Below are 17,162 nucleotides of genomic sequence, written 5' to 3'. Positions count from 1 at the left end.
TTTCCATCTCCATCAGTGGCTGATTCTTTGCCTTTGCCCTAGGTAGGCATTGCAGCCACCACAACCACAGCTATGGTAGTGGCAATGCTGGACAGTGAACTGAACTTTTGGAGGGGGCAGGGAGCTCTGCAACAATGGCAACCATAGCCTTTTCTGATGTTCGGGGGGGAGGGGGGGGGATGTAGGCTTCGAAATAGCTGCAGCAGTGCAAGTGCTTTGAGAAACACAGATACTACTACAGACACTAGGAACGTCCTTTTGAATACTGGTATGAGTTTTTGGGACTGGCTGTTTGAGAATGGGAGCAAAAGAGGCAGCAAATGTGAGTAGTTGCATAGTCTTTTAGATATTTTTGGTTTCACCATGTAGGATGCCCTTGTCATTTTTATCTCCTGGATCTTCCTTTCTTCAAGAAAGACACTGCAGGCTCTACTCCAGACAGGATGATCTCCAGAGCAGCTGACACACTTCAGAGGAGATGAACAACCAACTCCTTCATGGGTAGCCTTACCACATTTGCCAGAAGTGGCTTCTCCCTTACAACTTAACAGTAGTGTGTCCAAAGCATACACACTTAAACCACTGCACTGGGTCATGTCACATGCTTAGAAGAAGTAAACCTGCTTTGACACACACTGGAAGTTTCATGGTGTTAACTGTTAAGTATAGAAGAGTTTGATTTCATCAGACTGCCATCCACCCTTTTCCATGATGTTTTGCATGTCAACAATGCCTTCTTTGGTCAATCAGCTTTCAGTTCAATCTTTGGGAATATTGACCAGATCTCTGCATGGCACAACACCTTTGCTGTAGTTGATGGTGTTGCACAGTTCAGTTTCGGTCGCATACTCCCCGAGGCATTGAGCTTTGTGGAGGCTCTTTACTTGATGACAACTATACGTATCTGTTCAAACAAATTTCGGGCTTGCAGCCGGTCGTCGTTCAATACTTCACACGATATTTCAACTGGGCACCTGCCAGTCATCTTCAGGTGAGCCATCACAGACTATCCGAACGACCGGCTGCAAGCCCGAAATTTGTTTGAACAGTCAATTCGCCGGGAAAATTTTAAAATTCACAACTATACGTATCTTTCAACAGTGTCCCATTTCACAAGCACTTGACACATTTTAAAGTGCCATAGATTCCCTCTAAATCTTTCTGGATACAGAAAGGTGAAACTTTCTTAAAACTGCCCTTTTACAGTTTGACAGAGCAGCAAGCATTCTGTTTCTATAAATGGCAGCACCCTAAATAATTCCTAAATTAGGAAGATTGGCTACATGAGCCCTCTTGTTATATTGGGTGTTTATACCTATGACCTGCCTACCCATTCCACTGAGAGAAAAAAAGAGGAAATATTGAAGGTTCCATCTCGGGCCCACAGTGACAATGGACTGGCAGCACTTACCAGTCCCCAGCTCAGAAAACTGTTGTCACAAAGCCTGTACCTGGTAAATGAATCCTGATCCCCTGAGGGCTAGACTCATTCAAATTACAACTGATGGTGTCTGAAATGTAATTAACACTGAAAACAGAATAATGAATACTGAAAGCAGAGGAATTTGTTAGGATGTGCCACTGACATCTATAGCCCATCAGGAAACTAGCAATGCTCATTATCCGCAACATATATAACAGGACCAATACAGATTTGGTTCAGCATATGACTTGCAGATACTCAGCACATTCAAATTGTGACTGCACAGCAAATTCAAGTGTTAACACAGTGTCAAAATGTCAGAATTACATGTTCTAATAATACAAAATATTTGCAAACTGCTTCTGCTCAATAATATGCAAATCTGTTACGGTTCTCGGACCACCTTATCATGTATGGTTTTGGTTTTCCAGAGTACAAAATGGTGCTATCACAAATGGATGCTGACAACTAATGACAGACTAACAACATGTCATATTTCGAACACTGCTTTCACCAACCTTTTGTTTTCCAATTACTTTGCTGAATATGCATTACTCACAGAGTTCAGCAGTTTCTATGCCTAGCAATACAAAGGCATATAATAATTATAGACCGAACATTCAAAAAGAAAAAAGAAAACAGGAGAAAAAATCTTACAGCAATACAATAAGCCTTATCTAGATCAACAAATGACTTGGAATATAACAGTTTTTATTATTTTTTGTTACAGCACTTTGCATTAAATCATAAAAACAAGAGTACGCAAGGTCAAAAATGTGATGCTGTAGAGCAATGTCATTACCAGCATCAGAAAATGTTTGAGTTTTGCGATTAATGCAAATACAGATTTGATTTCTGTCACAAAATACGAAAACGCGAAATTACCTAACACACCGTGAAACAGCGAACTGTATCAAAGATGAACTATTTTATCAGAGATTGTCTGAAATAGCTTTATTTTCTTTACATAAATACTGAAACCAGTTTTTGGTTACTGGTATTACACATCATCTGGCAAATTCCAATTTGAAAAGATAGTGTGTGTCAGAATGTGTTTGCAAAACAAAAAATGCATGAATTCAATAGCATATCAGTGCACTCAATGCTCTGGTGCCATGCCAGTTGTGAGCAGGTGAATGATCTGTGTAAGTTACACACCACATAATGCAATATAGTACCACCGATTAAGACAGCTCTTATCAACTGAAAGGCAGTACAAGTATGTTCCAACCTCAAAAATAAATAATTACATGAATAAATAAATACATAAATAAATAAACAGATAAATAAATAAATATAAGGATGAAGATTCATATAGTGTTTACATTCAATGAATATTGTATTCAGGACCATAGCTTATCCACTGCTTTGAGTGCTGTTGTCGCAATGTATAACAAAAAATAGTAGGTGGTTGCACATGTTTGTTAGCAAAAGTTCACCACTTTTACTGTGGCAATTTTTGATGGTGGGAATTTTGAACTGTGTTCACATCAAATTCTGCTAGATGTCGGGCCTGAACACACAGCACTAAGGCTTTCTCTTCATTTATGTCGCTTGACATCTTTTTAAATTTGCAAGCAAAAAGGTTAGATGTGAATTCTGACAAAATATGCAAAGTTTGGTAAAAATAAATATGAATTTAATCAAAGATAGAGCTACATTTTTCCAGATCCTAGTCATTACCAAGTGATCATAAATCATCCAGAGCTAACAAAGCAGATGTCTGTGACTGTATGAACAAAGAAAGAAGATCAGGGATTAATGTGCTCTTAACAATGACAGAAGTAGTGACAGAGCACAAGATTATAAGATTAGACTCATTAAGACTGTCACAGCATGGTGTTTAATATGGAACTGTTCTAGCATTTACCTTAAGTGATTTACAGAAACCATGAGATGGAGTCAGGGGGAAGTCTGCCTTAACCACAGTGTCAATGAGTGTAGAACATTCTAACATTCGTAACAGGAATATTAGAAAATAAAAATTACAATTAAGCAAGTAGTACAAAATTCTATTGTTACTGAGCAGATAGACACAAGGCATAGTAACAACAAATAAAAAAAACTGACATAACAAGAGCTTCTTAATTCTGTAAAAAAGTTTTTCTGTTATGTATTATCCTCATGAATTCAATTTAAACCCAATGCATACCTCTTTCTGTGGACAGTTGCCTTTCCTGTGTCCTTCACCACCACAGTGGAAACAAACACCAGAAGGAACAAAAGTTCCACATTTGTGATTAGTTAGGCAACAGCGTCCACATGTGTCACAGTGCTTCCAAGAAGGTTTCACACATCTGTTGCACTTAAAGCAATGCTCATAAGTTGTCCCATTCTGTAACAGAACAATAAAAAATGTGTGATAATGTGATAGTAAAAATAATTCAGTCAGTTCAGGTCTAGTATGTACCAACATAAAGAATTCCTTCAATAGCATTCACTGCCATTTCATAGTAAAAGACTCAGAGAAATACTTCAATATGTGTCACAATGACAGGCCACATACCGCAATCCACTAATTCCATTGAGCTTTGACACACTAGTCAGGGAGCCATATAAAGTAACTCCTTTCAATAGGTTTAGATCACTAGTTTCCCATTTTTTAAAACATCAAGGTCAAAAGTCTTGAGGCCTACAACACAATAGTTTCTCAGAAATTGAAAAAGTTGCTGATTTTTATCTAACAATAGTTTCTCAGAAATTGAAAAAGTTGCTGATTTTGATCTAATGCAAAATTTAGTTGAGACAGAAAGCCAATGCTAACTGAGGCAGTGTCCAAGCTGTTGCAAAATCTATATAACATCATTTTAGGTTAAATGAACTTTATAGTGAACAACAAAAAATAACAATTAGCATGGGTTCCTACATACTTCAACAATTCTTGGTGCCGACTGTATTTTTTTGTGTTTTCCAGTATTCTCATAACATACTGTTTTTTAAGGTATTTGGAGAAGAAAGAGAGAGCATATATGTTATACACTGACAACTGGTTGTACACACTGAGCTGACAAAAGTCATGGAAAAACAATATGCACATATACAAACGGGGATAGTGTCACATACACAAGGTATAGAAGGGCACTGCATTAGCAGAGCTGTCATTTGTACTCAGGTGACTCACATGTAAAGGATTCTGATGTGATAATGACCACACAATGAGAATTAACAGACTTTGAATGCAGAATGGAAATTCAAACTAGACGGAAGGGACATTCCATTTCAGAAATCTTTAGCAAACTCAATATTCCAAGATATACAGTGTCAAGTGTATACCAAGAATACCACATGTAAGGCATTACCTCTCACCACTGACAATGCAGTGGCTGACAACCTTCACTTCATGAAAAAAACCAGTGGAATTTGTGTAGAGTTATCAATCCTAACAGACAAGCAACACTGTGTGAAACAACAGCAGAAACCAATGTGGAATGTTCAACGAACACATCCTTTGGGAGAGTATGGTGAAATTTGGCGTTAATGGCCTAATGGCAGCAGATGGCTAACGCAAGTGCCTTTGCTAACAGCAGATCACCTGCAGCACCTCTCCTGGGGTCTTTACCATATTGGTTGCCCTAGATGACTGTAGAACTGTGGTCTGGTCTGATGTGTCCCGAGTTCAGCTGGTAAGAGCTGATGGTAGGACTCTAATGTAGTGCAGACCCCACAAAGTCATGGACACAAACTGTCAATTGGTGTGTGCTGTGTATACATGGAATGGACTGTGTCCTCTGGATGTCTGGGTACTTTGGAACAATTTGCAGCCATTCATAGACTACCGTATTTACTCGAATTTAAGCCGCACTCAAATCTAAGCCGCACCTGAAAAATGAGACTCGAAATCAAGGAAAACAAATTTTCCCAAATCTAAGCCGCACCTGAAATCTGAGACTCGAAATTCAAGGGGAGAGAAAAGTTTTAGGCCGCACTTCCAAATCGAAACAAAGTTGGTCCATTGTAATATGAGACACAATTTAGGTTGAATGAATGATGATACAGCTGTAGTAGTTTGGTTCGAGTCGTAAGCTTAGCAGTTAAGCTTTACCAGGTAGCCGTTGTTATGCGTCAGGTGCTCTGTCCGTATTTATACGGGTACCCTTCCTTTTTCACGTGCTTCGTCTGGTTTGAATTGATTGTTTATTTTTCTTTGATCTGACAAGTGCAGTTCTCTTTGTTATAAGTGTTTCCGTCACTCAAAGCTGAAAATGCATTACTGTACTGTGTCATGCATTGTTTGTCGCATTCTGAAAATGAAGGTTTACGGCCTGTCGCCGCTCGTGGCATGGCTTGCTTTTGTGCACGCTACCGCCGCTTACAATTAAAAAAAAAACAGAGAGAGGAATCGTCTCATTAGCGAAACAATGGCAAGAGACTGCTATTCGTTGCTACTTACACTGATGCTTTCTTTGATAATGATCAACAAGAACCAAATAATAGACTGCGTATGATAGAAGATGTTCTGAACGAGAATGTAGCGAAAAAATTTTCCGTTTGAAAATCTTTGCAGACGCCTCTTTAATACATTACATTATGCACAGAAATTAGAGTCATCTTAGGTTTAAAAATCTAGTCAATTGCCGTGCTTCATTTCTGACTGTATCACTATTAGGCATAAGAATAATACGAATATAAACATGACATGGTATGTATATTCTTCCGCATCTGCTGTTGTCTCACTCTAGTTTCGTAATTTATTAGGCGGACAGGATTTAAATGAGATAGCAGCAAACACGAAAGAATACATGGCAAAATGTTTATATTCGTATTATTCTTATGGTGAAGAGAATACTGCATGTGATTCACAATTCATAAAAGTTCCTATTAGCAACCATTTCTTCTCACAGTTAGGAAAAAATTCAGAAAGCAGAGTTGGCCATATTGACAAATATCCCAAACAGTCTTGCCAGTTGGATTCTCGTAGAACATTGAAATGCTGCTGCGTTTGAAGAGGAACAATACGGAGTAATGTATGAAAATGCAGTGGTCGAAACTCGGGACGGAGAAAAAAAAAGCTCGTCTTCCACCTCTTTTTTTTTTTATTTACTGACGCAGAGGTTTTGGTGCCAGTTTTTGTCTTTGTGCCTGCGAAGCATGCCTGCGTAGCGCTACATATATTTGACGACAGAAGTTAGTTGTGGCGGCACCTACCAACATTTTTCAGAACTTCCGCTTACTTTGAACTCGATTCTAAGCCGCAGGCGGTTTTTTGGATTACAAAAACCGGAAAAAAAGTGCGGCTTGGATTCGAGTAAATACGGTACATGTTCCCAAACATGTCACCAGACCACAGTTGTTCATGATTGGTTTGAAGAACATTCTGAACAATCCAAGTGAATGATTTGGCCACCCAGATCAACACGGACCTGATTGAACATTTATGGGACTTAATCAAGAGGTCAGCTTGTGCACGAAATCCTGCACCGGCAACATTTTCGCAATTATGGACAGCAGTCAATATTTCTGCAAGGGACTTCGAATGACTTGCAGAGTCCATGCCACATCAAGTTGCTGCAATACAGCATGAAAAAGGAGGTCCAACATGATATTAGGAGGTATCTCATGACTTGTCACCTCACTATATAATCTCTCTTTGAAGTTGATTTTGACGTTCTGTGTGTATAAGAACAGTGTGTGGAATACTGAGGCTCAAATGTGATTCCATATACAGCTCTGGGCCTTACAATATCATCTGGATAATGTAGCTTTCAAACAATTTTGAAAAGTATGAGACAATTTTGCTTACTTTCATAAATTTGTGTTAATACGTATGCACCACAGGAAAATTCAGATGATAAATTATAAGATACAATTGCTGACGAATACTTACCTTAAGGAGCAAAAGCATGTAGTACTGTTGATTTGCACACATAAAAAGAAAAATTCATACATTTCCTAGCTTTCAAAACTAACAACTTCTTTTTTGGGGGAAGAGAGAGGAGTAGGTTGGGGAAGGTAAAAAATGAAGGGCAGCGCCTACAGATTCTCAGAAGAAAGGACTATTAATTCTGAAAGCTAGGCAATGTACTACACATTTAGCCACCATGTTAGTACATATGGCACTGTGATCTGTTATAGGTTGTTAACTGAACAACTACAAAAATCATCAATTCATATATACTACTGTGATCGTGTCCCTCATTACATGAGAATAATTTCTTGCGGTTACACACACACACACACACACACACACACACACACACACACACACACACACACACACACACACACCCCAGAGGAGAGAGAGAGAGATTTCTGATTACTTGAGTAGAGCAGCCAATATAAAACACATCTCTGAGATTGACAATGATGATTATAAATGGACAATTTCAAGATTACTGCACAACACATCATAAACAAAGTTGTGGTGTGCGCGAAAGCTTCAAAACCAAAGAGAGCTTCATTGCAGGTTTAAGCATAGCCAAAGCTTCATGGGGTAGAGGAGGTGAGATTGGGGGGGGGGGGGGGAGGGGGGTGCTGGCAAAATCTAAGTTAAGTTGAAATTAGTGTAAGGACAGCCATGCATGAAGCACTCAACAAATTCAAAAGTAATATTCTATCTACCGGTTTAAGGAAAATTCTAAGAAATTCTGTTGCTTGGTTAAATCCATAAACAGATTAAAGCCACTGATCAACTGTAAAGAAACAGAGGATGACAGAGAGAAGGTCACAGTACTAAACCCTCTTTCTCTAAAACTATCCCACTGAGGAAGACTGTACTGTGGTACCTTCTTTCAATTGTCATACAAAAAAAATAAAATGATAAACATCGAAATAAGCAACTGTATAATAGAAAATCAACTAAATTACAGCAACAAAGGAAAGGAGACTGCACCTGACTGGATACCTACAAAATTCTAGATACACAATGTGAAGGAACTCACTCCTATTCTAGCAATAGCCTGCCATACATCACCAGAAGAATGAAGCATTCCAAATTAATGGAAAATCCAGGGGTCATTCTCGTTTTGATGAAAGGGTGGCAAACAAGGGCATACAACGATATTGCTGAAGTCCGTCTGTCACAGAATTTTGGAACATGGTTTATGCTCATGTACTATGACCTGACTGACTGCTGAAAATTTCCTCCATATGAATTGAAATGGGTTCTGCAAACAGCAATCACGTGAAATCCAACTTGCTCTGTTCATCCATGAAGCACAGACGGCAGCAAATACTGATGCTCAGGTCGATGCTGTGTTCCTCGACTTCCAGAAGTCACTCAATACTATTCTGTACTCTTGCCCAACAAACACAACGTAAGCGTACGGAATATCAGATGAACTTTGCGACACCACTACACATAAAAAAAAATCAGAAATGAACTGCCAATGACCTTGATTTGAGGGGTCAAGTTCCTTTTGAAACAAATGTAAAAATCATTGTGCTCAAAATGACAAACAGGAGATTCTCTTTTAACATAATTAAATGCTGAGCATGAACATAAATTCTACACTAACAGGGACGATACACACAGTCCCATTAAATTACGAAACTTCAGTAGTTATTTCAAAGGAAGGAAAAGCCACAAAGATAGGTTTTTCTCCTATATGCTAAACAGTATTTTTTTCACTGAGATTTATCAAGTGAAGAACAGGTGCACAAGGGCTGTAAATTAGAAAGCAGACAGAGAGTGGCACCTAATGAGGCACATAATGAATAGAATATTTCTATGGTAACATTTTCTGTATGATGTGTCCTAAATGCGTATTAAGTACAAACTTCACATATAAGACATTAAACTCTGATACCCCTTTCATTTTTAACATATGAATAATTTCTAATCCTATTACTGCACACATTACCTTTGAAGTACACTTGTTGCAATAAGTGCAGTGCTTGTTCTCCTGACTAGACCACTGTCTACATACGGGGCAGAACCGGTATCCTTCTTCTGCTGGTAATTCACATTTCTCTAGTGGGATGTCAGTGAAAATCCGTACAGGTGATCCCTTCTTCATAATTTTAGAACCTAAAATTTTGTCATGAGAAGTGAACCAAATATCATAACTAAACACATTTAAATTAATTAACACAAAGACTTTATGGTAACAGTGAAATGAAACACACACACACACACACACACACACACACACACACACACACACACACACACACAATTCCAAAAAACAGTAAGTGCCACCCGTAACAGTTTTACAGAAACTGGACTCCGTTTCATTGGGTGTCGCGCTCTTCACTTACTGTTACAACTCTGTACTTGTTGATTCATTTTGTCATCTTCAAGACATGGGGTTCACACTAATTATCTTAGAGTCTTTTTTTGAAGTAATGTTTGAGTAAATAATGACCGACACTTCACCTTGATTGTGACATTCAAGTCAGCTATGAAACAATTGTTTATCATCATACTGTAAAATGTTAAGTTAAAAAATTATTTTATTTTATAAAATCATTTACATAAATCTGAAGACCTGAAATAATTACATTAAAATTCGCAAGTAAATCGACTGAGTAAAATCCAACAGCTTAATCATATTCATTTTATATCTTTGAATTATTTATCTTTGTCTATTATGTCACCTTCGGTACATATCTTAGTCGATTCAAGTCCATAGTCAGTCTTACTAGCAGCAAGATAATGAGATCTGCAGGAAAAGTAAAATACTGTAATTGAAAGGAAATAAATAATGCATTTGTTGAAAAAATGCATTATTGAATCTATGTCCGGTAACCAAGGTTTCATAATGATCCAGCACAGTATTGGGAACTTCACATCATCTGGTTACAATAAACTTTCAATGACTTAAAAAATCCATCATTTAAGTTAATTTACAAAAAGCAGTTGTACTTATTGCTACATTTGATCAATGTTGTCCAAGATGAAATACATGATAGTTGTTACTCACCACATAGCAGAGATATTGAGTCGCAGAAAAGCACAACAAAACACTGTCAGAAAGATAGTTTTCAGCCAACAAAGCCTTTGTCAAAAATAGACACCGCACACGCACACACACGCAAATGCACCTCACATACACGACCACAGTCTGTGGCAGCTGGAGCCTGACTGCGAGCAACAGCACATTATGGGAGAGACGAACAGGTGGGGGTAAGGAGGAGGCTGGGACAGGGAGGGGGAGGGATAGCCAGGTAGGGGTGGGGGACAGTAAAGAGCTGCTGGGAGTGTGCAGGGGACAAAGTGGAGGGTAGGGCAGCTTGGTGCAATCGGGAGGTTAGGCAAAGGGCGAGGGAGGGGGCAGAGGGGGGGGGGGGGGGGGGGGGTTGCGGAAAAGGAGAGAAGTATAAAGACTGGGTGTGTTGGTGGAATAGAGGGCTGTGTAGTGCTGGAATGGGAACAGGGAAAGGGCTAGATGGGTAAGGACAATGGCCAACAGAGGTTGAGGCCAGCAGGATTATGGGAACTGAGATATATTGCAGGAAGAGGTCCCACCTGACAATTTAGAAAGGTGGTGGTGGTGGGAAGGATCCAGATGGCACAGGCTGTGAAGCAATCATCAAAATGAGGAATGTCGTGTCAGATGGCGAGCTCAGCAACACGGTGGTCCAGTTGTTTCTTGGTCACAGTTTGTCAGTGGCAATTTGTTTGGACAGCCAGATTGTTGATTGCCATGCCCACTTAGAATTCAGCACAGTAGTTGTAGCTTAGCTTGTAGATCACATGACTGGTTTCACAGGTAGCCCTGCCTTTGATGGGATAGGTGATGTTTGTGACCAGAAGGAGAGTAGGTGGTGGTGGTGGTGGTGGTGGTGGTGGGATACTGTATGGGGCAGGTCTGGCATCTAGGTCTGTTACAGTGATCCGAGCCATGAGGCAAGGGGTTGGGAACAGGGGCTGTATAGGGATGGACAAGGAAATTGTGTAGGTTCCATGGGTAGTGGAATACCACCGCGGGAGGGGTGGAAAGGACAGTGGGTAGTACATTTCTCATTTCAGGGCACGACGAGAGGTAGTCGAAACTCTGGTGGAGAATGTAATTCAGTTGCTCAGTCCTCAGTGGTACTGAGTCACAAGGTGAATGGCCCTCTGTGGCCGGACGGTGGGACTAGGGAGATATTGGGGGACTGGAAAGAAGACAAGTGCTTGGTTGACTAGGCTGTATGGAAACGACTTCTTGGTACAGAATGGGTGGCAGCTGTTAAAGTGGAGGTATTGCTGGTGGTTGTTATATTTCATGTGCCAGAATTACTGATATAGCCATCTTTGAGGTAGAGGTCAAAATCAAGGAAAGTGGCTTGATGGTCTGAGTAGGATCAGCTGAAGCAAATGGGAGAGAAAGTGCTGAGGTAATGGAGGAAAGTGGATAGCATGTCTTTGCATTTAATTCAAATCATGAAGACATTGTCATATAAAGGTGAGGTGTTTGGGATTCTGGGTGTTTAGGAATGACTGCTCCAGATGGCCCATACATAGGTTGGTACAAGATAGTGCCACGTGGGTGCCTATAGCTGTATCCTGGATTTATTTGTAGGTAATGCCTTCAAAGGAGAGGTAATTGTGGGTGAGGATATAATTGGTAATGGCGATTAAGAAGGTAGAGGTTGGTTTGGAATCCAATGGATATTGAGAATGTTCAATAGCAGTAAGGCCATGACAACCCAGTTCTAAGCAAAGAAGGGAAGGCAGAAAGGTGGAAGGAGTATATGAAGGTTTATACAAGGGCGATGTAATTGAGGACAATATTATGGAAATGGAAGAGGATGTAGATGAAGATGAAATGGGAGATAAGATACTACGTGAAGAGTTTGACAGAGCACTGAAAGACCTGAGTCGAAACAAGGCCCCAGGAGTAGACAACATTCCATTAGAACTACTGATGGCCTTGGGAGAGCCAGACATGACAAAACTCTACCATCTGGTGAGCAAGATGTATGAGACAGGCGAAATACCCACAGACTTCAAGAAGAATATAATCATTCCAATCCCAAAGAAAGCAGGTGTTGACAGATGTGAAAATTACCGAACTAACAGTTTAATAAGTCACAGCTGCAAAATACTAACACGAATTCTTTACAGATGAATGGAAAAACTGGTAGAAGCGGACCTTGGGGAAGATCAGTTTGGATTCCGTAGAAATGTTGGAACACGTGACGCAATACTAACCTTACGACTTATCTTAGAAGAAAGATTAAGAAAAGGCAAACCTACATTTCTAGCATTTGTAGACTTAGAGAAAGCTTTTGACAACGTTAACTGGAATACTCTCTTTCAAATTCTGAAGGTGGCAGGGGTAAAATACAGGGAGCGAAAGGCTATTTACAATTTGTACAGAAACCAGATGGCAGTTATAAGAGTCGAGGGGCATGAAAGGGAAGCAGTGGTTGGGAAAGGAGTGAGACAGGGTTGTAGCCTCTCCCCGATGTTATTCAATCTGTATATTGAACAAGCAGTGAACGAAACAAAAGAAAAATTCGGAGTAGGTATTAAAATTAATGGAGAAGAAGTAAAAACTTTGAGGTTCGCCAATGACATTGTAATTCTGTCAGAGACAGCAAAGGACTTGGAAGAGCAGTTGAACGGAATGGACAGTGTCTTGAAAGGAGGATATAAGATGAACATCAACAAAAGCAAAACGAGGATAATGGAATGTGGTCAAATTAAACCGGGTGATGCTGAGGGGATTAGATTAGGAAATGAGACACTTAAAGTAGTAAAGGAGTTTGCTATTTAGGGAGTAAAATAACTGATGATGGTCGAAGTAGAGAGGATATAAAATGTAGACTGGCAATGGCAAGGAAATCGTTTCTGAAGAAGAGAAATTTGTTAACATCGAGTATAGATTTAAGTGTCAGGAAGTCGTTTCTGAAAGTATTTGTATGGAGTGTAGCCATGTATGGAAGTGAAACATTGACGATAACCAGTTTGGACAAGAAGAGAATAGAAGCTTTCGAAATGTGGTGCTACAGAAGAATGCTGAAGATAAGGTGGGTAGATCACGTAACTAATGAGGAGGTATTGAATAGGATTGGGGAGAAGCGAAGTCTGTGGCACAACTTGACTAGAAGAAGGGATCGGTTGGTAGGACATGTTTTGAGGCATCAAGGGATCACAAATTTAGCATTGGAGGGCAGCGTGGAGGGTAAAAATCGTAGAGGGAGACCAAGAGATCAATACACTAAGCAGATTCAGAAGGATGTAGGTTGCAGTAGGTACTGGGAGATGAAGAAGCTTGCACAGGATAGAGTAGCATGGAGAGCTGCATCAAACCAGTCTCAGGACTGAAGACCACACAACAACAAGGCCATGGGTATTACAGATGTTAGTGTAAGGGGGAGGTGTCATCGATAGTGATGAGCAGGACACTGTGTGATAAAGGAACAGGAAATGTGTAGAGTCAATAAAAAAATGGTTGGTATATTTTATGTAGGAAGTAAGTTGGATGACATCTTTGTGATCTGGATCAAGGGTGAGGACACCCTACCCACATTCCTCCAGAACCTCAACACTTTCTCTCCTATTTACTTCAGCGGGTCCTACTCCTCCCATCAAGCGCACTTTGTCAATGTTGACCTCCACCTCAAATAAGACTACATCAGTACCTCTGTCCATCAAACCTACCAACCACCAGGAACACCCCCTCCACTTCTACAGCTGTCACCCATTTCATACAATGGAGTCCCTTCCATAAAGCCTACCCACCAGCAACCATTGCATATGCGGTGACGAGCACTCCCTCTCAAAATATACCAAGGGTCTAACTCAGGCTTTTACAGTTTGTAACTACCCTCCCAATCTTGAACAAAAACAGATCTCCTGTGTCTTATCTTTTCAGTCACCCAATACTTCCCAAAGTTCCACCATCTGGCCACAGAGGAGCATTCACTTTGTGACTCAGTACCACACAGGACCGGAGCAACTGAATAACATTCTCCGTCAGTGTTTCAGCTACCTTTTGTAGTGCCCTGAAATGAGAAATGTACTACCCACGATCTTTCCCACCCCTCCCACAGTGGTATTCCGCTGCACACCAAATCTACACAATATCCTTTTCCATCCCTACACACCCCCTGCTCTGACCCCTTGCCTCATGGCTTATAACCTTGTAATAGCCGTAGATGCAAGACCTGTCCCATACATCCTCCCACCACCACCTACTCCCGTCCAGTCACAAACATCACCTAGCCCATCAAAGGCAGGGCTACCTATGAAACCAGTCATGTGATCTACAAGCTAAGCTGCAACTACTGTGCTGCATTCTAAGTGGGCATGGCAATCAACAAGCTGTCTGTCCAAATAAATTGCCACTGACAAACTGTGACCAAGAAACAGCTGGACCATCCTGTTGCTGAGCACACTGCCCTGACACGACATTCTTCATTTCAATGACTGCTTCACAGCCTGTGCCATCTGAATCCTTCCCGCCAACACCAGCTTTTCTGAATTGCCAGGTGGGATCTCTTCCTGCAATATATCCTACATTCCCGTATCACTCCTAGACTCAACCTCTGTTGGCCATTGTCCTTACCTGTCAAGCCTCTTCCCTGTTCCCATTCCAGCACTACAAAGTCCTCTATTCCATTGACACACACAGTCTTTTTACTTATCTCCTTTTCCACTAACCCCTCCCCCCCCCCCCCCCCCCTCCTGCCCTCCATCTAACCTCCCGATTGCACCTAGCTGCCCTACTCTCTACCTTATCCCTACACACTCCCAGCAGCACTTTACTGTCCTCCACCCCTACCTGGCTATCCCTCCCCCTCTCTGCCCCAGTCTCCTGCTTATCCCCACCCATTTCCCTCTCCCATAATGTGTTGCTGCTCACAGTCTGGCTCCAGCTGCCACAGACTGTGGTCGTGTGTGTGTGTTGTGCGCGTGTATGTGTATATGTGTGTGTGTGAGGGGGGGGGGGGGGCAGGGGGGGTTGTCTTTTTTCGACAAAGACCTCACTGGCCAAAAGCTAACTTTCCGACAGCCTTTTTGATGTGCCTCTCTGTGACTCAGCATCTCCGACGTATGGTAAGTAACAACTACCCTTTTCACCATACTGTTACATTCCATTCTGGATTTTCCACCATTAAATTTATTTTATGGTTAGATACAAAGTAAGCTGTTAAATATATATACACTCCTGGAAATGGAAAAAAGAACACATTGACACCGGTGTGTCAGACCCACCATACTTGCTCCGGACACTGCGAGAGGGCTGCACAAGCAATGATCACACGCACGTCACAGTGGACACACCAGGAACCGCGGTGTTGGCCGTCGAATGGCGCTAGCTGCGCAGCATTTGTGCACCGCCGCCGTCAGTGTCAGCCAGTTTGCCGTGGCATACGGAGCTCCATTGCAGTATTTAACACTGGTAGCATGCCACGACAGCGTGGACGTGAACCGTATGTGCAGTTGACGGACTTTGAGCGAGGGCGTATAGTGGGCATGCGGGAGGCCGGGTGGACGTACCGCCGAATTGCTCAACACGTGGGGCGTGAGGTCTCCACAGTACATCGATGTTGTCGCCAGTGGTCGGCGGAAGGTGCACGTGCCCGTCGACCTGGGACCGGACCGCAGCGACGCACGGATGCACGCCAAGACCGTAGGATCCTACGCAGTGCCGTAGGGGACCGCACCGCCACTTCCCAGCAAATTAGGGACACTGTTGCTGCTGGGGTATCGGCGAGGACCATTCGCAACCGTCTCCATGAAGCTGGGCTACGGTCCCGCACACCGTTAGGCTGTCTTCCGCTAACGCCCTTTCATCGTGCAGCCTGCCTCCAGTGGTGTCGCGACAGGCATGAATGGAGGGACGAATGGAGACGTGTCGTCTTCAGCGATGAGAGTCGCTTCTGCCTTGGTGCCAATGATGGTCGTATGCGTGTTTGGCGCCGTGCAGGTGAGCGCCACAATCAGGACTGCATACGACCGAGGCACACAGGGCCAACACCCGGCATCATGGTGTGGGGAGCGATCTCCTACACTGGCCGTACACCACTGGTGATCGTCGAGGGGACACTGAATAGTGCACGGTACATCCAAACCGTCATCGAACCCATCGTTCTACCATTCCTAGACCGGCAAGGGAACTTGCTGTTCCAACAGGACAATGCACGTCCGCATGTATCCCGTGCCACCCAACGTGCTCTAGAAGGTGTAAGTCAACTACCCTGGCCAGCAAGATCTCCGGATCTGTCCCCCATTGAGCATGTTTGGGACTGGATGAAGCGTCGTCTCACGCGGTCTGCACGTCCAGCACGAACGCTGGTCCAACTGAGGCGCCAGGTGGAAATGGCATGGCAAGCCGTTCCACAGGACTACATCCAGCATCTCTACGATCGTCTCCATGGGAGAATAGCAGCCTGCATTGCTGCGAAAGATGGATATACACTGTACTAGTGCCGACATTGTGCATGCTCTGTTGCCTGTGTCTATGTGCCTGTGGGTCTGTCAGTGTGATCATGTGATGTATCTGACCCCAGGAATGTGTCAATAAAGTTTCCCCTTCCTGGGACAATGAATTCACGGTGTTCTTATTTCAATTTCCAGGAGTGTATATGTTTCAATTAACACTTCTCTAACACTTTTTCCTCAAAAGGAAGATTTTTGATTGAGTACACTGCTACATACAATAACTTATACTTCACTTTCCTATAGTTTAACAGCACACTTAAAGCAAGGCCACTATCGGTAAAGTCTTTGCTTAAGTTGCCCTCACATGGGATGTTTCTTATTGTGAAGCACACCCAACATGGTTCTCATTGTGGTTGATGCATGCTTAAAACATGCTTAAAAACAAGCTGATACAAGAGTGTACTGAAAAGTAATGCCTCT

General features: G+C 42.0%; 1 protein-coding gene across 1 annotated transcript in view; it reads right to left on the bottom strand.

The window, feature by feature from the left end:
- The window catches only part of LOC124788312 (rRNA N6-adenosine-methyltransferase ZCCHC4), a 73,856-nt gene that overhangs the window by 8,485 nt on the left and 48,209 nt on the right, over nucleotides 1-17,162 (bottom strand). Inside the window, exons 7-8 of the mRNA XM_047255547.1 lie at nucleotides 9,223-9,389; nucleotides 3,576-3,758 (exon numbers count right to left, since the gene is read on the bottom strand). Of these exons, the coding sequence (XP_047111503.1) occupies nucleotides 3,576-3,758; nucleotides 9,223-9,389 (350 nt within the window). The remainder of the gene's footprint in view (nucleotides 1-3,575; nucleotides 3,759-9,222; nucleotides 9,390-17,162) is intronic.

The sequence above is a fragment of the Schistocerca piceifrons genome, chromosome 3, assembly GCF_021461385.2.
Source record: "Schistocerca piceifrons isolate TAMUIC-IGC-003096 chromosome 3, iqSchPice1.1, whole genome shotgun sequence".
Taxonomy (NCBI): domain Eukaryota; kingdom Metazoa; phylum Arthropoda; class Insecta; order Orthoptera; family Acrididae; genus Schistocerca; species Schistocerca piceifrons.
This window is presented reverse-complemented; position numbering and strand designations above follow the sequence as displayed.